We start from the raw sequence: 24,977 nt of genomic DNA, 5'->3' as shown, positions 1-24,977 counted from the left end.
AGGGTGCCGGTGTGTCCCCTGTGGCTCCCAGGAGACGGCAGACATGGACTGAGGGCGCCTCTGGGAACGAAACCCATCAGGATGGTCGCAAGCAGCTTTCGAGGAATAAACAGGCAGGACTGGCTGCTCCCAGCTGCAGGGAAGCAGGACACGAGCCCCTGCAAGCCGGCACCCACAACACACAACTACACAGTCCTCTCTGGCCCAGGTCCCAAGCCGGCTCTAGCTATGACTCACAGAACGCCTTTCCTAACACGGGAAACTCACAGATTTATCTTCTGACCTCTTAATTAATTTTATTCAGCACAACAGGGACGCTCTTGTCAGCGCTGCAGACTCTGCAGTACACGTTACACCCCAGCACCTTGGCGCTCTTGGTTTCATGCTGTGGTTCCCAGCGGCAGCCTAAGGCCCCAGCCCTTCAGCCTCCCCAACACAGATATCTCAGGGGAAAGCGGCGCGCAAGTTCCTTGCTGTGATGTCATTACAGAAGGACCTCGCTCTTCTGAAATACTCGTTTACGAGAATCACTGGGCTCCTCTCTTTAAAACATTAGATCAGGGGCGCCTGGGTGGCTCAGTTGGTTAAGTGACTGCCTTCGGCTCAGGTCATGATCCTGGAGTCCCGGGATCGAGTCCCGCATCGGGCTCCCTGCTCAGCAGGGAGTCTGCTTCTCCCTCTGACCCTCCCTCCTCTCATATGCTCTCTCTCTCTCATTCTCTCAAATAAATAAATAAAATCTTTAAAAAAAAAAAAAACATTAGATCAGATTTTTCTTTTTTAAACTGTGATTGATGGTACTTTTTGGGAGTTATTACATGATCCAATTTCATACAGTATTTAAAAAAAAAAAAAGAAGGTTGTTTGCTTATATTGCTTCCATGGTTGGTTTGATTACAGAATCATCTCAAGAACCTTGACTAAAAGGGAGGGCATAAGAAAACGTTATTTAAAATATACTGGCTGAACAGGAATTGGGCAAATTAATTTAACAATGACTTTTATCAATCTAAAAATAAAAAAAATGGGGGCGTCTGGGTGGCTCAGTCGGTTAAGTGTCTGACTTTGGCTCAGATCATGATCCCAGGGTCCTGGGATCGAGCTCTCCGCTCAGCAGGGAGTCTGCTTCTCCTCTCTGCTGCTCCCCCTGCTTGTGCTCTGTCTCTCTCTGACAAAAACAAATAAATAAAATCTTTAAAAAAAAAAAGTAAAAAAATGATGTAAGGTCAGAAATGACTAATTTGCCACATTGAAGATTTTACTGTTTCTGTCTTCTGTAGATTTTTGAAATGATTTATAGCCCAATTCTCTTTTGAAATAGATATGCTATAGCTAAATTCTGGCAAAACAAACGAACAAACCTGGAAATTTAACACGTAAGCCTGACAATTCATGTGGAAGTAAGAAGATGGGATGATGAGGGAGGAACAGTCTAGGCGCCAGCAGCTTTATTAAGATCTGACTCGGTCACAAATCAGTTTACAAATCAGTAAAACTCTGATTTTTCTCATGTGTTTTCCAGTAACTCAACTCTTAGGCTTTCTGGGGTAAGTGGACACACCAGGACCAAATGCACGAATCTGAGAGAGCCATGTGGCCTTCAGGCCTGGAGCTAAGGCACCATTAGACACGATAATAAAGCTCTCCTTGCATTCATGCCCCTGGAAGAACGAATTCTTGTGCCTCTGATGCAGGTTTGTATCTGACATCCTCTAAGAGGCCCCGACTGACCTCGTCAGGGCTGGCGGCCTGGTAGGTGCGGTTCCCGTCGCTGAAGTCCTGGTCCGCCTCTGCGTACTCGGCCTCTGCGATCACGCCGGCTCGAGGCTCATACACGGGGGTCACGTTGTGGCACAGCGCAATGGCCTTCACAGCTTCGTGGACTCGACTGCTAACACTTTTTCTCACTTTGGGAGCTGAGGACTGGGCCTTTCTTGGTGGTGTTGAACTGGTAGCATTCCCGCTAGCTTGAGACTGCATCTGATAAAATACGAACGTCACAAAATTAAAGAGACAACGTAGTTGATACTGGAGTTACCAGCACGTGTGATTTTTATGAGTGCATCAGTGAGGGATGAGACAAGCAGCTCTTAGGGAACGGGCTCGCTCACGTGACGTGTCCGTGCTAGCGCCGTAAGCACTCGCGTCTCCTGGTCGGCACGGCTACCAAACTGTTGCAGTACTTAGAGTCGGAGGGTTTTCCTTTTCTACATTCACTTGATCCATGGCATTGGCTTGCTAAGTCCGTAATAAGTCATGTTTGTTCTCCTTGTAAAGATGGGGTGAGTTAAAGAGCAAACCAGAGCCATATACTCCTAACTGCTTTCATGTTTCATTAAAAAGTACTGTACCTGAAGTGGACTAAAGCTAAAAGCAGGAAAAAATACTTACGAATCTTCCTTTAATACAATAAAGGAATGCAGCCTGTCACAGCCTCTGTATTAAGAGCTAGTTTTGTGCATGACAGTAACCCCGGCATCTGACGAAAACTGATCCCCACCTCCTATTTCAGACTCTTGCGCTCCGGACGTGACTCCCCGCTCCCTCCATTTGGCTCCCCCCGCACCAGGCTGCATTCGAGGGCGCTCGCCTCCGTCAGTGGAGTGGCCATTCCCCCCCACTCCCGGGGGAGGTGGAGCAGGACCACAGAGGCTCCTCGGTTACCTTCATGGCCACTTGTGACGGCCCTCCTGAGAAAGCCAGGCTCTCGCTTTTGGACGGGGCATGCAGAGCCACCGAGCCGTGACTACTCTGCCCGTGAAGTCACAGTGCTGTCTAATGAAGGGTTTGCTCGTGCAGCTCAGCAGCTGGCACTGCCTCTCCCCTGCGCTCGCCTCCCACCCGCCTGCTGCTTGCACGGCAAAGGGAGAGCGGCACGCAACACGGCTGACTCCCCTTAGGACTCTGTTTATCGATGGCTGTAGAATTTCATTTCACACAAATGCCATTAAAGATTATGCCCTCCATCACCAAATGCTTCCGGAGGGGAAATATAATCAGATTATGAAAGATTCATGTTACATTGCAGTGGACCTGGTAGACTATTATCATCTTAATAAAAAGACAGAATCTCAGGAATAAAATCAATTTTACAAAAGAGTACTATCTAACCAGCCAACCAACAGACAGCTTCGAAAAAAGATTTTTAAAAGACCTCCTCCGTGGAAATAAGTATTAAATATCTGCTATTTTTATACACTGACTCATCCTTTCTGTTTCTAAATTTTCTAGAAAACAGCTTATTTGGAGCTATTAAAATCATATTCATGCATAATGTAAATTTATTTTTTAAAAACAGATTTTACCTGGTACTGTTTCAACCTAGACCTAGATTACCAGGAGAAGGGAAGACCTATTCCTTCTCCTTTTTAGATTTTCCTTCTGTTAATAAATGTTCTAGGTTACAAAATGCTCTGTATTGCACTGAGTGACATCCAACTGAAGAAAGGGCTTGGTTTTAAGTATATGTGTGCTTGTGTAAGTGATCATTACATACAATAAACACATATGCATTAGATACTTTTCTTTTGACAGCGTCTTGAAAAGTAAAGTATACGCCGTTCTGGTAAACATTACAGAAGAAAGAGGTTTTCACAAACTGAATGTAAGGCAGACAGTACACCTGAATTCGGTCAGAGCAGAAACTGCTCAGGGCGTGTGTGGCTCAGCCCCGTCTGTGGAAGTCAAGTCAGAAGTATGACCATCAATACACAGGGCCTACAGCCTCTGGGGGCGCCGCTGCCAGACGGCCCGTGGGAGCCTCGAGGCGGCAGTGGTCTGTGTACATGCGAGGCCCCGCTTCCCTGGGGGGCGGGTGATGGCACGTTTGCACCTGATATATGCTGGCCTGTTACAACGGGGGTGCCCGAACCTCACAATAGGCCAGCAGAGAGGCAGAAAAGCAGCCTAGGGAAGTGATGGCTGGCACTGGGTTCAAACCACAGCCTTGTGTGTGCAGCATCTTAGACACCCTGGGCTTGCAAGGTTTGGTTACCCAGAATCAGTGAATTCAAATGAGTGCAACACGAACGCTACCTGAGAACAGGCTAGGGGACCTCTGCGGCCTAAACTGACCTTTGCAGAGTGGCCTGTGTCTGCCTGCCCCACACCCTGTCATCTGTGGGAACACGTGGCCCTGTGGGCCCCATGTCAGGATCTGGCGTGTCAGGACCTTCCCGGGCCACAGACGCACTTGCAGAGCGCACGGCCTACCAAGTCTCTGGCAAACACTGTGGCTACTAGGCTGTGTATTTCCTGTCCCTGCAACTTCAGAGAGCTCCTGAAGCTCCAGGGAAAGGCCAAGACTTAGGATATACGCCCCCTGCCTCCACCCAAGGAGTCCTTATCTAATCCAGACACAGACGAGGTATTTGCAGATGAAATAACATGACATTTGAGTTTCACTTCACAGTGATATGGTGAAGGAGGAGCAGGGCTACGGAGGGAACCAGGTCTGCGGTGCATGGACAGCTGCTGAGGCCGAATGACAGGGACATAGGGCTCACGATACCGTGTGTCTACTTCTGTTTATGGAAAAGGCAAAAAAATATGAGAAAGTCTTACTAATTATGAAGAAACCCAGAGGAACTGGTAAGAAACACCTGTGATGCAGTATTCTACTTAATAGTCTTAAAAATACTACCTATCCTGAGTAATCTTTTGGAATATTTCACTAAGAAAATTATTTAATATGAATAAATGGTTTAAGGTCATTATATCCTTTCTATTATTTTACAATATAGAAATGCTTATTCAAAATTGTCCAGTGGCTCAGTCGGTTAAGTGGCTGCCTTCGGCTCAGGTCATGATCCCAGGGTCCTGGGAGCGAGCCCTACATCGGGCTCCTTCCTCAGCGGGGAGCCTGCTTCTCCCTCCCCCTGCTTGTGCTCTCCCTCTATCTCTATCAAACAAACAAACAAACAAACAAATAAATAAATAAATAAAATCTTTACAAAGAATAAAAAAAATAAAATAAAATTGGTTCAAAAACTGCTTCTTGATTTATAAATTAAAACTGAGTGTTTTAGGACATTCAAAGATGTTTGCCGATTTCCAGATCAGCGGATACAGTGGGTTCCGGCTGGTTCGACAGAGCCAGGCACTTTTGCAGGCAGCTCCCGTGCGGATGCCAATGAGCTTACCTGTGAGTATGGATTCCTGAGGTGGCTCTGGATCTCCTCCATCGTGTCTGCTCCATAAGACACAGTCCCCAGGTGCAGCCTCTTAAACACCATCTCGTTCTGGGTGAGGGTTCCTGCAACAAAGACCAGGTCACAGAGGAAAGCTCATCAACGGGACCAGGACTCCCCATCCCGTACGTGGACCTCCACGGGCCGAGCTCTCATAGCTGGGCGCCCCTCGGCATTGAGAATGCTCTGCTCTGTAATTCCAGCAGCTAGGAATGTCCTTCCCCACTGAGGACAAGTGTCCCTCCCAGATCCCTCCGGAAGAGCGCGATAACGTGAAGGGCTCTAACTACCTGAAGAAAGTGTGGCCTCTGTCTTTCAGTTCAGATGCATTGTTTGGTACAAATATAACTTCTGCCTGTTCTGAAAGAGACAGGCGTGAAACTGGAAAACAGAGTCACTACCTTTGTAATTATACTCTAGAACACTGCCTGAGAAAGACATCAACTAGTCCCAAATTAGCGTGCCTACCAGTTTTTTAAAAAAAACACCCAATTTTGAAAAATTAAGTATTTTTCATTGAACAGAAACAGATGCATTTAACCCTTAGCACCACTTGCATCATGTGGAGCAACAGAAAGGTCAGTGAGCAGGGAGGCACGTTCCCTTTAGCTGGGCTTCTGCCCGGTGAGCTGCCTGGAGGTGCTCACGTCCCTCCAGATGGCCAGGGCTCACTCCTGGGGACAGCCAGTCCATGTAGGCCAGGCACTCATGTGTGCTTGAGCATGAGGAAGTGCTTCACCCCTGGTGTGTAAGGAAGTCAGTTAAGAGAGGAGCACGCACAGGTCAATTTTATGAGATGTCTTGGGTCTGCCAAATACAGTGAAGTAACATCATGAAAGGCAGCGAGACGTTAACATTATTTCAAAAACGGTGAATTTTCATTAAAAGTGACACATAAATTCACAATGGTACACATCTTCATGACTCTGAAAACCCTAAACATTGTGTATGTGTATCACTTAATATAAAAATGCACACACAATACGCACATAGGATTTTTGCTTACTGGGTTTTCTAGAAGTAAAGCAACCTGGGGAAGTGTGAACACCTGTGAGCAGGGGCGTCAGGTACGGTAACGAAAAGTGCGGTCATGTAGGCCCCCGGGCTTTTCTGCACTTACCTCACAGCTCACAGAAGGATCACCCACTGACTGATGTAATTATCAATGTGGATATGAACAATCCTATCCCCACTCAGTTAGAAGCTGGGCTTTCCACACGGTTACAAGGCACCCATAAAATATTAACTAACTTCTGTTTTCTTTGGCACATGTGATGTGGAAGATATAATAAAAAGTGTTTTCACATCTATCCATGACTCCATACACATTGGTGTTCAAAACAAAATAGCTCAGAACTCCCACTACAGGACAGGAAGGCTACGTTAACATGAAGGAAAATCCGTATTTCATAACACTGTTTCAGAGACTGTTTTGAATCACCTTCTTACAAGAATGGATAGAATACATACATTAGGGTCTCATAAATTTCAAAGAGCAGCTCTTCTCAGGGATGCTGATCAGTTTTAGAAATTTTGCTTTTTCAAAATTCTATTTAGCCCGTTTAGTACCTCAATTAAATGGCACCTAAGTTTCCTGAAATCAAAATTATGTGAGAAGTACAGTTTAAAAGGGTTTCCTGGTTATGTCATCCTCATTAAGTAAAGCAGAATTAATTAAAATAGTTTAAAGAATGTAATTAAAAACAATTCAGCTTCCAAATGAAATAAGGAAGTTCTAGAAATTATTTACATCACAGATTTGAGATGAAGACAATAGTTACCTATCATCAAAAGCTAATGAAATTGTACATTAATTCCTATTAGAATAAGCACCAAGCTCACCTCTGTTACGTGTGCCCAAATGAGCAGTTCCCTGAAAATTTATTATTTAAAAAAAAATATTTTACTCATCAGATTGACATAATTAAAGAATTTCCTGTAGACACTTTTTCCTCTGACATACACTGAATGTGAGGCTTCGAATCTACGGTGGGCTGTGGTATGAGGCAGTTTATAAATACGATGACAATAAATAATACTTTTCAACCTTTTTATTACTAACAATTTTACACGTATGGCAAAAATAAGAATACTACGCCTGCACAGTTCCTACCAAGAATAAACTACTATTTCTTTAGGTTTGTAAACCACTGAACGCAAGTGGCAAAAGACCCTAAGCGAAGGGTGCTCTGCCCTGCTCACTGGCTCACACCGCGGGATCCGCGGGGATGGAACGGGGATGCGCCCAGTTCACCCAGTGCGAAGACCCACCGTCTCACAGTGCTGTTGCTGGAACTGGGTGGATCACTTCCGTGTTTCTTTTTTGTGAAAACTGAAGGCTGACATACACTATCTGTTTCAGGTGTACACGGCAGCGGTTCGCTATTTTTATACAAAATGCTCCCCGTCTGAGTGCGGTCGCCATCGGTCACCGCACGGCCCTAGTACAGTATCACCAGCCACACTCCCCATGCGGTACTGTACATCCCCGGGACTCATTTGATAACCGGAGGTTTGCGGCTCTCCACCCTCCTCCGCCCCCTCCCCTCTGGCAACCACCCATTTGTCTCCATGTCTTTGAGTCTGTTTCTCTTGTGTTTGGTTATTTAGATTCTGCAACTTTGGCTTTCTCGGACTCATTTCACTGAGCACCATACCCTCTAGGTCCATCCTTTTTGTCAAAAATGGCAAGATTTCATTTTTATGGCTGAGTAACATAGGTCTCTACCACCTCTCCCGTATCCATTCATCTACGGATGGATGCTTGGGATGTTTCCAGATCTCAGATATTGTAAATAATGCTGCTGCAAACATAGGGGTGGTGTGTATCTTTGTTAATTAGTGTTCATTGTGTTTGGATAAACACCCAGAAGTGCAATTGCTGGATCACATGGTGATTCCTTTTAATGTCTTGAGGAACCTCCACACCGTTTTCCAGAGGGGCTGCGCCCGCTTGCGTTCCCACCAGCCGTGCACGGCGGTTCCCCTTTCTCTGCATCCTTGCCGACACCTGTTGATTTTAGCCACTGTGACCTGTGTGAAGGAGATGTATCATCGTAGTTTTGATTTGTATTTCTCCCACGATTAGTGATGTTGTGCATCTTTTCATGTGTCTACAGGTATTCTTTGAAAAAATGTCCTTTCAGATCCTCTGCCTATTTTTAAACTGGGGCGTTTTAATTGTTTGATACTAAGTTGTCTAAGTTCTTCATATGTTTTTGGATATTAACCCCTTACAGGATGGATGACTTGAAAATATTTGCTCCCATTCAATAGGTTCCTTTTTCATTTTGTTGATGGGTTTCCTTGGCTCTGAAGAGGCTTTGTAGTCTGATGAAATCCCATTTGATGGAATCCTGTCTGTTTATTTTAGCTTTTGTTGCCCTTCCCTGGAGAGACAGTTCCAAATAAATGTTGATAAGGCCGATGTCAAAGAGATTACTGCCCGTGTTCTCCTCTGGAACCTCTGGTTTCTGGTCTTCAGTCCTGTGTTCATCTTGTGTGGTGCGGGACAAAGGGCCGGTTTCCTTCTTCTGCACGCTGCTGTCCAGCTCTTGTGGCACCACGTGCGAGGACACTGTCCGCTCTTGCCCTCCTCGGCCTACCTTAGTTGCCCATTTACGGGTGCGGTTTTTTTCTGTTCCCCTGGTCTGTGTGTGTGTCGTGCTGGGGCCACACTGTTAGGATTCTCTGGCTTTGCAGACATTCTAGGGTCTAAGGTGTCACCATTCCCAGATCTCATGGTGCCAAGCTCCACCCACTCTTCCTCTAGGATGGTTGTTCTACCCTGTGGACGCACAGCCTTGGCCTCCCCTTCCGCCACCTGGCCCGCACGCCCCCTGACCAGCAGCACCCGCCCCTGCCGGAGCGCCCCCTGAGCGCCTGACTGCGGGCACTGCCGCCCCCCTGCCGCCCACCCCCTCACCGTGAAACACCGGCTGAGGCTGGCGAGGGGGTCCACAGGCACGCAGGCGGAGGCGGGTGACGGAGCTGCCCCACACGCCGCCCTCATCATCCTCCGTCCTTTCTGCCAACCCTCAGACCTCCTCACACCAGCCGCACAGGTGTGGTGCGGGGGCTCTGCCGCGGCTACATGTACTCTGGGGCCCTCACCGCTCATCCCGACTTGCGAGACTCGGGAATGGCTTCTGACCTCCTGACTGGTGCCGCCTTCCTAGAATAAGGACCCTTCATTCTCCTCCCTCCCTCAAACACAACCAGCAATGTCCACCGTCTACATGAAATGTCAGCTGGGCAGTGCACTTCACGGCTGCTGGGACCTGCCAGGCCCCTGAAATGCTAGACGATTACAGAATTAGAGCTCTCCAGTTTAGAAAATAGCAACTACCAGGAATCTCAATGAAATGATAGGAAAAAATAAGAAACATATGCATTTCATAAGAAACAACTCTAGTTTAAAGAAAAAACTGCTACCTCACAAGGAAATGTGTGATTCCTCCCCCTGGGTGGCATGCCTACCACAGGCCTTTCTCGTGTCCGCCAGCCTCCTGAGTAAGGGCTGCTGGCCTCTCTTCTGACTTCTCCTGCAGCAATTCTGGATTCCACAGCGGCACAGGGGGCTGCCCGCATCCCCCGCCTGGCACCCCACTGGCCGTCCCTGTGTTGAGTGGCGCAGGATCAGACCAGTGCCCGGCACCGCGCAGCATATCAGCTTCACGTCACCGTCATGTGTGGATCTGCACGGCCAGCATGGCCATCAAGATGCAGAGGCGTCCCATCTGCACCAACATGGTCCTCGCCTGCATCCGTGGCCACATCCATGCCCTCGCCCACCCCTAGTCTGGCACGACCCATCAGTTCTTCACCGCGCTGATTCTGTTTGTGACAATGGCCGTCCAGGCTGCCCGCCCAGCAGACATGAAAGTCCGACCCTTAGCCTTCTTGGACTCCATGCTGGCCTGGGAGCTGGGTCATCTGGACAGCCAGGAGAGGTTGGAAGTCTAGGGTCCCCACTTGGTCTTCGGAGACAGAGGGTGGGGCCTTTGCTGAGCACAAATGGACAGGGAACACTGTGCAAGCTGCTGCTGCACCATGCGCTGACTGGACACACTTACATGTGGCCATGGGATGGCCACCGCCGTAGTGACTCCTCCGTCCGTCACATCATCACGGGGCCACGTGTGCTGTGCTTTCTCCAACGGCTGGAATGGAAGCGTGAGTGTTCCTGTCTTGCCAGGCTGCTCCTTCGGTCACAGAGAGCAGCTCTTCTCGGCCTGTCTGTGCCACTGGCATTTCTGCATCGCTGGCTTCTCCAGGCCCCAGTCTGGGCATGAAGCGGAACACCAGGGAACTGACTGCTGGTCCTCCTGATGGGGCGAGCCTGCCTTCCTCCCTCCCCGCTCACAGTCTTCTTGTGTGCGCTGCACGTAGCACGTCAGGTGCACGGTGTGCTCAGCAGGACAGACAGGGAGAAGAACATCCACTCCATCGTTCTGGAATTGGAGGCCTTCATTTATATTAAAAGTTGTAAATACTTGTTGTACCTTCTCACACCCTGGGATCACCTAGTTTAGGTATATAACCTCTTCCAACTTTTCCACTGGTAGAGACAAGTATGCATTTATAAACTATTTTTTCACATGACTACACACAGGGGTATTCCACGTTATTTTTAGGGGGTATACCATAAACCCAGTATGGTACACAAGGTTCTGCTGGATCTTCCTCCCAAACACGGATACTCAGATGGTTTAAAATTTTTTGTTATCACCAAAAAATGCAGCTACAAAACCATTATTTATGTGGGGTAGATTCTTAAAGATGAGATTTCGGAGAGTACAGTTTGAATTTACATATAGGGCCATGCCAGTGACCCACACGTTATACTGACCAGGATGCCTTCCGCCCACATTGGGTGCTCAGCAAGGCCGTCGACTGGCATCAGCTCAGAATCACAGAACTGTTCAGAGGCACTCGCCCTAAATTATGTTAAGATTTGACAGTTACACATTTACTTACCTAGTGATAAATTTACATTTATACTGGTCTCCTTATGTAAATTCTACTATCCATATATACCTTTTTTTTAAAAAAGATTTACTTATTTATTTTGAGAGAGTGAGAATGAGAGAGAGAGAGAGTACAGGAGAGCGGGGAGGGTCAGAGGGAGAAGCAGTCCCCTCGCCGAGCAGGGAGCCCGATGCGGGACTCGATCCCGGGACTCCACGATCATGACCCGAGCCGAAGGCAGTCGCTTAACCAACTGAGCCACCCAGGTGCCCCTATCCATATATACCTTGCAAATGCTCACGTTCTTAAGAAGTCTTGAGACTACACACTGTTATAATAAAACATTTTGGTTTTAAATGAATAGTTTTTCTTTGAAGATTGCATGTATTTTACATCAAGGCAGCAGAGTGGGTAGGACCTCCAAGGTGCCCATGGGATTAGGTCTCCTGCTCCACGGCCTCAGATCAACAGGGTGGGGATGCTGCGTTCAGGCTGGGCAGTGGCTCTGTGTCTGACTGTGTGCATCCCAGCAGACCCTGAGCACTGCTGCCCACTCACCACCTGGGAGATTTTAAATCCTGATACCCAAGTCACAGCCCCTTATCACCTGGACCAGAGTGCCCGGGGAGAGAGCTGGTCTCTACACAAGGCAATGGTGGTTCCACGCAATATCTGGAGTGTGGGAAAAGGAAGGATCAGCTTCAGAGAATTAAGAGGAACGTAAACCCCACACTCCTGTGCCTCGGTGTTAAGACACCACGCTTCCAGCAATCGGTCCCCCTCACGTTGATTCTTTCCCTTCACCATTGAGTATGCTGTCAACTGGATCAGGGCCAAGACACCGAAGAGACAAAGCTCAGTGATGGCTGCTTGACCTCGCTCCCTTTCAAACGCACTTCCATGATCACCTCAACTGTACCGTGTGTATGAGAACTGTGTTTATTTCACGCTTGGTATCAGCGTGTCCTCCTCCCACACTCTCCACTCATCATGGAAAAAGGAATTGAAACACACGATTGCCTCCATTGCCAAGGCGGTGACATGATACTGCTGTCCAACAAGCACGTCCCCATGACCCAGCGTGAGCGAGCCGTCCCAAGTCACAGCCAGCCTGTCTGGGAGAGGGTGTGGGCACGCCCAACTCACAAACCCAGACAGCATGTGAACAAAGGCGGGGGCGAACACACGCTTACCACGAGTTCACAGTCCGCACGACGTAAGGAATACAAAAGTGCATCGAAGTAAAAAGTATGACAAAGAAACCCAGACCCCTTGGCTGCATCAGTACCGCACGCAGCAGACAACCAGCCACTGGAAGAAACCTGCTACGACACTTCACCGAAGACACAGGAATGAACAGGACGTGCGCAGAGGGCACAGGTCGGACTGCGTTCTCCTGCGTCTTCTCCAGGACCCGGGGTCATACTGGCCTCTCCAGCACCAAAGATTCTCCTAAAGCAGTACTGCAGGAGACCTCCTCCTCACGCCGGAGGAGACATTGATACGTGGAGCACGGCAGCACGCATGGCCTCTGGCGTCTGTAAGCTCGGGCACCTGACACTGGGGATGCCTCTGCTCTTCATGCACGTGCTGACTCTGTCAGGTCATCAACCTCTGCTTCCCAACGGCAAGATTAGGAAGTAATTCTAAGGTTCATGGAATTAAATATAGTACTAAGTATAATGATTGAATGACAGTTTAGTTTTATCAAGGCAAAATATGCCTAAGCACCTGATTTAGCTACATCTCGTCCTTCATTAAGCTAAGTGTAATATCACATATTTTAACGTCCCAAATGTTGGCAAGGATGTGGAGAAAGGGGAACCCTCCTACACTGTTGGTGAGAATGCAAAGCTGGGGCAGTCACTCTGGAAAACAGTATGGAGGTTCAAGATGTTGAAAATAGAGCTACCTTACAACCCAGCAATTGGGTATTTACCCAATTACTAAATACCCCAAATACTTTGGGGTATTTACCCCAAAGATACAGATGTAGTGAAAAGAAGGGGCACCTGACCCTCAATGTTTATAGCAGCAATGTCCACAATAGCCAAACTGTAGACAGAGCCCAAATGTCCATCGACAGACGAATGGATAAAGAAGACGTGGTCCATATATACAATGGAATATGACTCAGCCATCAGAAAGGATGAATACTGAACATTTACATCAATGTGGTTGGAACTAGAGGGCATTATACTGAGCAAAATAAGTCAATCAGAGAAAGACAGTTATCATATGATCTCACTGAAACAAGGAACTTAAGAAACAAGGCAGAGAATCATAGGGGAAGAGAGGGAAAAAATCAAACAAGATGAAACCAGAGAGGGAGACAAACCATAAGACAAACCTCTTACCTCTAGGAAACAAGTTGAGGGTTGCTGGAGGGGAGATGGGTAAGTGGGGGATGGGGTAACTGGGTGATGGGCAGTAAGGAGGGCACGTGATGTAACGTGCACTGGGTGTAATATGAGACTGACAGATCACTGACCTGTACTTCTGAAACTAATGTTATATGCTAACTGATTTTAATTATAAATGAATAAATAAAGAGGAAGGGGAGGTTTGGCAGAAAGATACAGGATGCTGACACCAAAGGACAGAAACGGAAACAATTACATTACTGTTTCTCAACCAGATGAAAAAGTTTTCTAGCTAGAGCCCAAGGCTGGAAAGCACTGAACAAAAAAGCAGAAGACGCTTTGTTACGTAATACCCTCCTGTCCTGAAAACTGGATCTGTTGGAAAAACTGTTTTTTTTTCTTTTTTTAATTTCCTGACTTTGCAGACTATTGTTACTTGTGGTACTTAACACGGATTTAGGAATACGCGAATATTTTTAAAAGCAGATGACAATATGTTTAGAGAAAAACCACGTGTCCCCCTGAACTGGTTTTTGGAGCCACGCACGGAGTTATTAACGGCTGGTGGTCAACGCCACGAGGCAGCCTCGGAGTGCGAGCAGGAAGCCGCGCTGCAGCGGGAAGCGCACCTGAGACACGACGGGGTTGTGTGTGGGAGGTGCGGCTGACGGTTCTTCAGACACGTACCTCATCCTGCCCTCAGGTGTGAGCCCCTCTGCACCTCTGCCTCGGTGGGCCGGAGAGAAGCAAGGGGAACCTGGGCGGGTTTGTGGAGAGGAGGGTCTACAGACTTCCATGCTCATGCGGCTTCCCTGGAGGGGCTGACGAGGAGCTGGTCCCGCTGGGCGGTCCCGAGGATAACCAGGCGCCGGCACACGTATGCTGCTCTACTATGGGAGCTGACCTCAGGAGAACAACGCTGACCTAGAATGTCTTATGGCCAGACGCCCGACTGTGTGCAAACGCACCCGGGACACCCTCGGGGCGCGTGCTGGAGCATCGCTCTCACAGTGCTGTGTGTGCGTACGTGTGCATGTGCACATGCGTGTACACAGGTGTACCGACTGCGGGGATAAAGCAGAACATGCAAGAAATTTCAACTACAAATGTGAGAACAAGAAGTGCCAGGAACTGACTTCCGGCAATGTGTTTTCTGTCCCAACCCGTCTGCGTTTCTTAAGGGAAATGTCCAACGTACCCCAAAGCGGACAGAATGGCATCATGTAAAGTGGCGAATGGAGGCCTCACATCAGCAAGGACCACCTCAGGGCCACGCTCCTGGGACCTGCCACTTCCTGCCTGAGCGTGTCAGCTATTAACAACAGAAGGGGCTGCTACAATAAATGTAACCCCCATGTTATCACAGCAACAAACAGCAGGAGCTCCTCAGCATCAAATACCAAGGCCAGGCCTGGTTCCCGTTGTGTTTCTACACTGTTTGCTTGAGTGTGGGTCCAGGTGAAGCCTCCTGAGCCCAAGGCCACAGTCTTCTCTGCTCTCTCGTTCTTCCTTGTAAATGAACTTGCTCCAGTGTGTTCCCTACGGTCTGGACTTGGGTGCTGATGGGCCTCTGGGCTCTGCAGACACTCTGTGCAGAGGCAGAGCCCCTCTGTCAGAGGCACATCCGCCCGCCTCTTCCTGTGCCAACGATCAGGTCCTATGCCCATTAACCCACCACAGCTTGAGGGTGGCATCTCTCTGAGTCACATGGTAGATGGTTTACTCAGAGCATCTTGCTCCCGAGACTACTGAAGACGAGCATTCTGGCATTCCCAAATGCAATACTCCATGTGGACAGCAAGTATTTTCCAAAACCAAAGGCACATCATGATTACTGCTCCGATCACAGACTGTTTCTAGACAGCAAATCTGGAGCTGTAGAGTGACTGCTATTTTATTTTATTTTTTATTTATTTATTTTTAAAGATTTATTTATTTGAGAGAGCAAGAATGAGAGAGAGAGAGTACATGAGAGGGGGGAGGGTTAGAGGGAGAAGCAGGCTCCTCGCTGAGCAGGGAGCCCGATGCGGGACTCGATCCCAGGACTCCAGGATCATGACCTGAGCCGAAGGCAGTCGCTTAACCAACTGAGCCACCCAGGTGCCCCGAGTGACTGCTACCTTAATACACTGCTTTAGCTCACTGTCCTCAGTCAGCCTGGTGATAGCATTTTAAGTTCTGAGATGAAAACTCCAACTACGCAGTTACGTTTGCTTCCTGCTGCCGTTTGGAGAACTCTCTAGAGTAATGCACAAAGACCCCTTGAAATTATGGGAGGCCACAGAGTTCCCATAGACACATACAAGCACATACTAAAATAGTAAATACACTGTTGCATTTAAAAATTTAGTTTAAAATAATTAAAAGATAACATATCCAGATTTAAACTATTTCTTTCTTCTTTTGGGCTTTGTTTACATTTATTTTTTATTTTTTGGGTTATGTTTATAAAGATTTTTATTTTATTTTTTTATAAAGATTATTTATTTATTTATTTATTTATTGAGAGCGAATGGTAGAGAGAGAGCACGAGAGGAAGGAAGGTCAGAGGGAGAAGCAGACTCCCCGCTGAGCAGGGAGCCCGATGTGGGACTCGATCCCGGGACTCCAGGATCATGACCTGAGCTGAAGGCAGTCGCTTAACCAACTGAGCCACCCAGGTGCCCTATAAAGCTTTCTATTAAGATAGATACCTAGAAGTTCTTTATTCTGGTGCTTCATGGAGCCAAAGAGAATGAAACAAAAGACAAGTTTAGAGTAGTTTCTGAAAACTCAGCAGTTTAAAAAAATGATCATTTTAGGTCTTAAATGTAGGTCTGTGATCCATCTGGAGCTAGTTTTTGTGTGTGGTGTGAGGTAGGGGTCCCCCTTCATTCTTCTGTATGTGGACGTCCTGCTCTCCCTGCCTGTCAGTTGAAGGGGCTGGTCCTCCCCAGTGAGGATGGCGGCACCCGTGCTGGAATCCAGTCGACCGGCAGCGTCAGGCTTTAGTTCTTCCCGGCACACCGTCCTGGCAGCCTTATTGGAAGTCGTCTGAGTGTCCAGCTAGGGACTGATGTCCGGACTGTGGATGCCACCCCCTCGATCTCAAGGTCTGTCCTCACACCAGCACCATCCTGTCTTGATCCCTGCAGCCTGGTGGCAGGCTCTGGGATGAGGAACTGTGGAGTCCTTCCATTTGCTCTTGTCCCAAGATTGTTTACACCACTCTGGGCGCCCACCCTCCCTGCATTTCCACAGGAATTCTAGGATCAGCTTGTCAATTTCTCCAAAGAAGGCAGCTGGGATGTTGAGAGGAATCGTGTAGAATCTGTAAATCAATTTGGGGAATCCTATTGCCATCTTAACACTATAAAATACTGATTTCATTTTTTTGATGCCATCATAAACAGAATTGTGTTCTTAATTCTATTTTTGGATAGTTCGTTGCTAGCGTATAGAAATACAATTCATTTTTGTATATTCATCTTGTATCTCAAACCTTACTAAATTCATTTATTGCTTCTAACAGATTTTAGGGGATTCCTTATGATTTTCTTTTTTTAAAGATTTTATTTATTTGACAGAGAGAGACACAGTGAGAGAGGTAACACAAGCAGGGGGAGTGGGAGAGGGAGAAGCAGGCTTCCTGGGGAGCAGGGGCTTGATCCCAGGACCCCGGGACCATGACCTGAGCCAAAGGCAGACATTTAACGACTGAGTCACCCAGGCACCCCTCCTTATGATTTTCTGTTTGAAGACCATGTCACACACAACTAGCTTCACTCCCCTTTATAGCATGGATGCCTTTCTCTTCTTGCCTACCCGCCCTGGCTAGAACCTTGCTCATAGCAGCATTCTTCCAAACAGAAACAGGAAAACCTACACTAATGTCCCTCAACTGAGATGGAAATGAAATGTGGTCTATCCACACGACGGAGTATCGCCTGCAATAGAAAGCAGTCAGGTACTGAGACACGCGACAGTGCGGGTGAACCTGGAAAGTGTCTGCTGAGCAAATGAAGCCAGACACAGAAGGCCACACGGTGTGAGCTTCCACTCCTGGGAGAAGTCCAGCACAGGCAGACCGGCTGAGGCATACGGTCGACCAGGGGTCACCGAGGGCTGAGCGAGGGCAGGGAAGCAAGGGGGTTGCTGCTGTGCACCAGGTGGCCTTGTGAGGGAGCTCGGACCGCACTGACAGCACACGGTGGTTGTGCCCAACGCTGGCGCGACCTGCCCCAGTGGCCTGCCGTCCGAGTCAAACGCTGCATCTGGTACCCTCGTCCTAGTTGCTGATAAATCACGTTTTATGGAGGTTATAACAGACATATTCAAACAAATGACTATCATTTCATCAAATAAACGATGAAATTTTTGGCTCAGTTATTTTGCCATTTGGATGAATGCATCTGCATCTCGCTGGGTGAGAGACTGGGTTATGGATGCAGACGCTCCTTTATGTAGGGGCGCGTATCTTCTAACATACTAAGGTGAATCCTGGAAGGATCTTTTTAACTTTCAATGATGTTTCTATTTCACAGCAGACCCTGTAAAACGCTGAGCAGGAAAGTCAGGGCGAGTTTGAGACTTTCTACACCCTCTTGTACAGCAGGGGCGTCTAAGGTTAAGCCAGTTACTAAAAGAGTCAGTAATGCAAAACCGCTTTTCAAATCTTAAACAATTTTCATGATTTCAATCAATTGATAGGTCATACAATTTTTGTCATCTTAATTCAACTGTTAGTATGTCCCAAGTCTGAAGCTTCATGATAGGGATGGGCAGACGCCACCAGAAGGCTTCCCCGCGACCTGGCCGTTAGGAGAGCGCCAGGGACGGAAAATGTCTTTGGACAAAAGGCGTGTTTTGTGATTCCTGAAGAAGGAAAATGCTGTAGCTCCTTAATAAGGCAGAGGGCTCTGGAGGACGAGCAGCAAAGCAGGTAGAGGGGAACTCAATTTCTAAGGACAAAGTCCTGCAGGCACACGTCTCAGGGCAGCGACGGAGACGATTCACAGGCAGGCAGAGGACACGTTGCTGGAGACGCAGCTGCAAAGTGTTCTGACCCAGTGTTTGGCAGGTGGCGCGGCCACACCACAGCTCGTGCGTGGGACAGCCAGGGCGTGGCAACCACACAGAAACAAAGGAAAGTCTGCCCGCGGCACACTGGGGACAGGCCACCCACCCAACCCCATGGACTTCCAGCGCAGGATCCAGGCCGTGAGCAATGATCACGTGAGATCAACACAAAGCTACTCAGACTTTACCACGAAGCAATGAGGGATGGAAACACAACTTCTAATACCCTGCAGACTGTGGCCATATTCTTTGTTAATCTGTATTTGCTGTAAATGAGGCTTTCTCAGAAGACCGCGGTTCCCAGTACAATAGGCCTCTGTTCAACCACTGCCTGCATCAAGTGCCTCACCTGGGGTGAACAGCCCAGCACACACACAAGTGCGCGCTCCGGTCATGCACAGTGCCAGACCCTGCAGGTGTGTTGGCGCCAGAGGCCCCAGCTGTCATCTGCAGGCCAGAGAGCCTGTGCCTGGCCCCAGCTTACAGGGCCCCTGGCTTACGGGACATAACCCCCAGCTCCAGGTCTCCCCGGCGAGGCACGCACGCCATGGTCCGCTGCCCCTGCCACTGTGGACACGGCGCTTCCCGCTGCAGAGGATGCGGCCTTGGGAGCTGACACGAGCCGGGTGCAAACCGCACGGCCAAGCCAGGTAACGGGTGCTATCGACACGGTGCGCATCCTAAATGACCTGTCTCAGGGCGTGGTTTGGGAATGCTCTGTCATACAGGAGCATAAAGATTCCCAACAAAGGAATTCGCGGCTCGCTCTAACAGGCTGCAGCCGGAGCGAAGTTTTAGGATTTCCGAGCCCTCCGCAGCACCGCTCTCAGGAGCAGCCGGCGTAGAGATGGGGGCTCCCCAGCGGACTCGGTGCAGACGACCTGCCCTAGCATGCCAGCGCCGTCTGCTCATTTATCACGGCACGTCCACCATTTCTGGGCAGTGTCAACATGCTCTGCACCCTGGCAGCTAACAGATGTCCGCTCTTGTCGAATGAACTGCTTCATGTTTCACGCACTGCTGGCCACACGCGTCACTATGGCAACATCATTCATTTCAGATCTTACCGGAAACGTGCACCCCAATCAAACCTAATTACACCACACCGCTTTCTTGTCCACAAGAAGGAAACTGTAATGCAATTGCGGGACACTTCGTTCTCTGTTCTGCTGGGGCAAACGAGAGGCCGCGTGATGGACGCTTCTTGTCAGAAAGCGTATTGATGAGGCACAAGCCCGATCACGATCACACCGAGGACCGCCTTATGGGCAGGTCAGCAGCGAAAGGCTCCTCACACAGCAGCTCATTCGATTAAGCAGATGATGTCTGCATACGGTCTTACACCCCAAGTTCTCTACCCTCTGCCAAACCACCACCCCCGTCAGACCCTCTGCGATGGTGGAGCCCACCATAGTGACCACTGGGCCCCGGCCAACTGCAGAGGACCTGAATCAGTCACACGACGAGAATGCTACAACACAGAGCACAGTTACTTCAGTCCCTGCCGGACGACGCTTCCCAGTAACAACAGATACGCAGCTGCGCCGGACCCCCCGGCAGGGCAGGTGAGCGCAAGTTCGAGCCATGCAGCCCTCCCGGCAGACAACGCATGGCTCTGCTCGGAGGCTTGGGGGTCCCCGGAGGCCGCACGCTGCCCAGAGGTGAGGGCCCAACCCCCGTGTGCCGGCGGCCTCCATCTGTGTGAGAAGCTGGTTTCTAGACTAGTCCTACTATGTGCTGGCAGTGTGGTGACAATTACACAACTCGTCCTCGATGTCCTTCTCCTGCGATTTGGTCCGTGTGGCCTTTAGAAGCAGCCAAGGCAACACTCCCTCCTGAGTGCCCTCAGGGAGGAGGACCCGTGAAGGGCAAGTGCCCGCGGCCCCATGGCCCCAGGGCGAGGACAGGCACAGGGCTGGCACAGCGTGTGGCTCGCCTGATGTGCCGTGGGTGGCGTTCACCTTCCGATTACGGAGAAAGGGTCTGAAAAAGCTCAAGACCAAAAATTTTTAAAAACACTAAAAATGTTTAAAACTCCATGTGGCTCCAACACTAGGAAGTGGTGACAGAGGGTCCCTTCAGTGACTTCTGGAACAAAAAGGCCTTTTGGAAAATGAAATGTGTAAGATTCTCTCACTCACATATTTTATATAATGTTCTGTAATTCTTTTTAAATCTCAGAAGCCCAGATTATTTATTTTTGCTTTGTGAAAGCAGCAGAGTGAGACATGAGGAAAATGGGGTTTTACTTTATGACTCTGGGCAAAACCACTCTTCCTTATCCTGGATGGAACTCAGAATTCAAAGACAAATGGAGGAGCTATGATGAAACAAAGGAGAATGATGACCCCATCACCATTTAAAATGCATACTAAAAAGTTAGCATTTTAAGAAGAAATGATGTCACAAAATCCTTCTTCCCTTGCTGATATCACACATCCAGAGACACGGGAAGAGGAGAGAGAACCAGTCACTCTCAAGCATACTGTGTGCTGACACATGCTTCTCGTTTGCGAACCGACGTGAAATCACAGGCACCACACTTAGCTGTGTTACATGCAGATTTCAGTGGCCACGAGAGCAGGTGGGCTGCAGACAGGACAGCCCAGCCCGCACCTGCTCCCCGGATAAGCACGCCGCGCACCTCACACACAGGGCAGGAGGGGAGCACAGAATTCCGAGAGGGGAAGGCCCCAGACCTTTCTGGGTTCAACATTAAACCGTGACACCGTCATTGCTAGTTAGCATTCAACTGCAAACACTCCACAATTTATGCATTGTACTGATAACCGCTTTTGTTATGTTCAGTCTGGTTTTGTTGTCCAAGATGATGCCATGGACATCCCTGGGCTTGTCTCCTGCTGCGCGTGCGCACGTGTCTCCTTGGGGAGCAGGAGCCAGAGGGGCACCGCGGTGCGCAGGCTGTCGGGGCTCGTCCGTTCGGACAGAGCGGTGGCCATCAGGTAACGCTCCCACCAATGGTGCAGACAAGGTCCTGGGGCAGTGTGCGCCTCAGACAGGTCGGACTTTTCCACACGGGGTGTGGCACTGAGATGCCCACCCTCTCGCTTAGCTCCTGCTCAGGTCTTCAAACTTATATCCATGCAGGCTTTACACAAGTTCTGCTTGGATTTATTTCTAATTACTTTATACATTTTGCTGCTATTCTAATTGGCCTTTTTGGAATTAAGTGCCCCCACTGTTGCTGGTATGTGGAAATGTAGTTTAATTCTGACACTGAATTTGCAGGTGTGACTAAGTCCTTCTGTCATGCGGCACCCTTGCCTCAGGGCTCCGTTGGGCTTCTCTGTGAACACGCACAGATCTGTGCACTTGGGGCACAGCGTGCCTGTTTGTGCGGGACTCCGAGTGCATGCTGCTGTTCCTGGTTTCCGATTGTATTTATGCACAAGGTCCAGGCTGCTGAGTGCACGGCTGAGCATAGCTGGGCTTTTCCTGCCGCCGGTGGGCAGCCTGACAGCCTCCCGTGCTGCCCCCCACAGACCTGTGTGCTGTAAACTCACAGATTCCCCAGGACGCTCTTCTGTGGGGTCACTTCAGGAATCTTTTTGAGTTTGGGTTTGCTTCACTCCAGCTTCTCCATCAAAATAGTCCCACCTGTCTCCCAGAAATAACTCAACCTCTGCGGAGGCACGCCTGCGTGTCTCCCACACTTTATTCTCTGGATCTTTTCCTGTCGGCTCAGTGAGGATGGGAAGGGAGAAATCTGATGGCATTTTCGCAGCCTACCTTCTTGAGTCTGAGCTCCTCGTTACTTTGGAGTTCTTCGGACTTACGAGCATCACCTGACGGGACAGCCCCCGACGTGCCATAATGACCAACCCTGACCACAACCAAATGCCGCTGGGGTGCCCGGCTGGCTCAGTCAGTGGAGTGTGTGACGCCTGATCTCAGGGTTGTGGGTTCGAGCCCCACGCTGGGGATAGAGATTACTTAAATAAAAACAAAAAAACCCACTCTAAATTAAAAAACAAAACAAAACCACGTGCCACAGGCAACTGGATTTTGACTGGAACTGCAGTAAACCTATCACTTCATCGTGAAGGCAGGCTCTACGCAATCCCGTATCTTCGCGCTGGGGACCTTGCGCTGGAGACTGCAGTCTGTCCCTTCACTGGTTTACGTCTTCCTTCACGTTTCTCTGTAAGGTCTGATCATCCTCACACACGCCCTTCACTCCCCTCACGTCGGTATGCCCACGTGTTTCACACGTGCTTGCGCTACCACGAGTGGGGCCTTCCCTCTTCCGTCCGCTTGACACGCAGGGAGCTACTTTATTATTCTGACCTGTGACCTGACACTTCATTGGTTCGTACTCTTAGCAGTTGATTCCCTTGGTTCATTATTTCATCTACAAATATTTGCTCCATCTTTCAGGCAGAGAGCTTATTTCTAGTTCTTGTCTTACTGCAACGGCCAGAATGAAACATGTTAATAGGGCGGTTAGATTTCTCTCTTTCCAGACTAAGCTTTTTCTAGTATTTTATTAAAAATAATGTTGAATTTTACTTGAGACACATTTTATCATATTATACAAGTATCCTTAGTTCTAGTTCACTAAGAATTACTATGAGATATTTTTTAAGACTTATTTATTTTAAAGAGAGAGCATATGTGACTGAGGAGAGAGGCGGAGGGAGGGAGAATCTCAAGCAGATTCCCCCACTGAGCACAGAGCCCAACACGGGGCTTGATCTCACGACCCTAAGACCATGACCGGAGCTGAGATCAAGAGTCAATGGGCAAGGGACTGAGCCACCAGGCGCCCCAAGAGTTACCAGGAATTTAAACTATGAATGAAGAAATCAGGAAGGGATTTCACCTGTTGCTAGGATTTTCACTGGATTCAGTTTATGTTTTATTTATTATGTTAAGGATTGACAAGGATTCTTTGATGGAATAAGGGCAAATAAAATTTGGGGCAGGGACCTGAGGGTGGGATAGTCACTTGGAAGGCTCTTCAGGAGAACATTACTGTCAAAAGACCAAACCCACACACATCGTGTTACATTCTTCCAACAGCTCACAAGTATCATCCTGTAATAAACAGGCAAGCAGTATTTCCTCTCCAGAAGCCGCACTAATAAAACAAAGAACGCTATGGCAGCAGAGAATCAAAAATATATAAACATGTCATTTAAATCTCTAAGGATTTAACATTTTGCTAATTCTAATGATACTGTGTTTATTCAAAGGTGAAGGTTAGTTGTGTGCCAGTGTTCAGCGGAGTCTGAAAAATCCTAAATTTGAATGACTTCAATACGCCGCTACACATGCACGCACGCACACATGCATGCACACACAGACGCGCCAGGGTCACCCTGCACTGGATGCCGGTGAGCGCACACAGGCACATGCACACCATCGTCACCCTGCCCTGGACGCCGGCGAGCACGCAAAGGCAAACATGAACCAGGAGCGGTACCTGTTTTGTCCGTGAGCAAGTACACCAGGCGCCCCAGCTCCTCTGGGATGGTGCTGGTCCGCACAACCGTGCCGGGGATGCTCTCGTCCTTCATGATCTTCCATCCATATGCGGCTTTGCCCATGTCCAAGTTCACACGCAAACTGCCAAACAAAACCGGTTCATTACAATCGTTAGCAGGGTCCAAACCTACACGATATGTTCAAACTCACGTTTTCCATACAGGCGTATTATCTTTAACCTCACGGGAACTAAGTAGGTAATACTGTATTTCAGACTTTAAAATAAATGAATTTGTTGACACTTAAGCCAACAAACCTTTTGAGGCCCCTTATCATGTTTGTAGGCGACAGTAAACAGGCTCCTCATCCTGGTCCTCCAGTGGGGCGTGCGGAGGCAGATGTGGGAGGAGAAGGTGGATGTGCGTTAAGTACCCCCGCTCAGACACAAAGGAGAGATGGTGCGTGTGTAAGGGGTTTAGGCAGCATCCCACTCGGAACAGATATTCAAAATGCATCATGACCTTGATCCGCTCATTTTACAAGAACAAACAGGATGCTCTCCTGGGACGATGAATGCCGGACCGAACACATCCTGGGAAGACTAGGCCCCTCACAATACCAGGCTCCCGAGCAGGGACCTCCCTGAGGACTGGGGCGGTGGTGTGGCCTGAGCAGAAGCACAGCGGGGGAGAGTGGCAGGAGGTGGGATCAGACATGGCAGGGGCCAGACCATGGTGCAGAGTGTGGGTTTCACAGTCAGGGCAACGGATGAAGGGCTCCTCTGTGACCCCAGCGGCACTCAGCTCCCTGCGGGGCTTACTGACGTGCTCACTCTGCTCCCAACTTCACACACAACCAGCTTTGCTCTCGTTCACATTCAGACTCAAGACCATTCAGATATGCTTCCAATTCTAGAAAAAAATCTGTGCCTGATTGGATTTTGTCAAGA

At 48.8% G+C, this 24,977-nt stretch overlaps 1 protein-coding gene across 1 annotated transcript; it reads right to left on the bottom strand.

The window, feature by feature from the left end:
• Nucleotides 1-1,249: 1,249 nt before the first annotated feature.
• Nucleotides 1,250-24,157, bottom strand: LOC148161869 (putative phospholipid-transporting ATPase IIB). Its single transcript, XM_088020518.1, has 3 exons — nt 24,027-24,157; nt 5,142-5,254; nt 1,250-1,980 (listed from the first exon to the last, which is right to left on the bottom strand). The coding sequence occupies exons 1-3, from the start codon at nt 24,148-24,150 to the stop codon at nt 1,654-1,656; spliced, it is 564 nt and encodes a 187-aa protein (XP_087876644.1). The 5' UTR covers nt 24,151-24,157; the 3' UTR covers nt 1,250-1,653.
• Nucleotides 24,158-24,977: the final 820 nt, after the last annotated feature.

The sequence above is a fragment of the Eumetopias jubatus genome, unplaced genomic scaffold (assembly GCF_037043125.1).
Source record: "Eumetopias jubatus isolate StellerSeaLion01/CBP00866 unplaced genomic scaffold, mEumJub1_p1.0 scaffold_47, whole genome shotgun sequence".
NCBI lineage: Eukaryota > Metazoa > Chordata > Mammalia > Carnivora > Otariidae > Eumetopias > Eumetopias jubatus.
This window is presented reverse-complemented; position numbering and strand designations above follow the sequence as displayed.

Coding starts and splice junctions, on each gene's coding strand:
- LOC148161869 (XM_088020518.1), bottom strand. CDS start 24,150: ATGGGCAAAGCCGCATATGGATGGAAGATCATGAAGGACGAGAGCATC. Junction 5,255..24,026: donor CTTGCTCACGGACAAAACAG/GTACCGCTCCTG, acceptor TCTTTGTTGCAG/GAACCCTCACCCAGAACGAG. Junction 1,981..5,141: donor TCAGGAATCCATACTCACAG/GTAAGCTCATTG, acceptor GTATTTTATCAG/ATGCAGTCTCAAGCTAGCGG.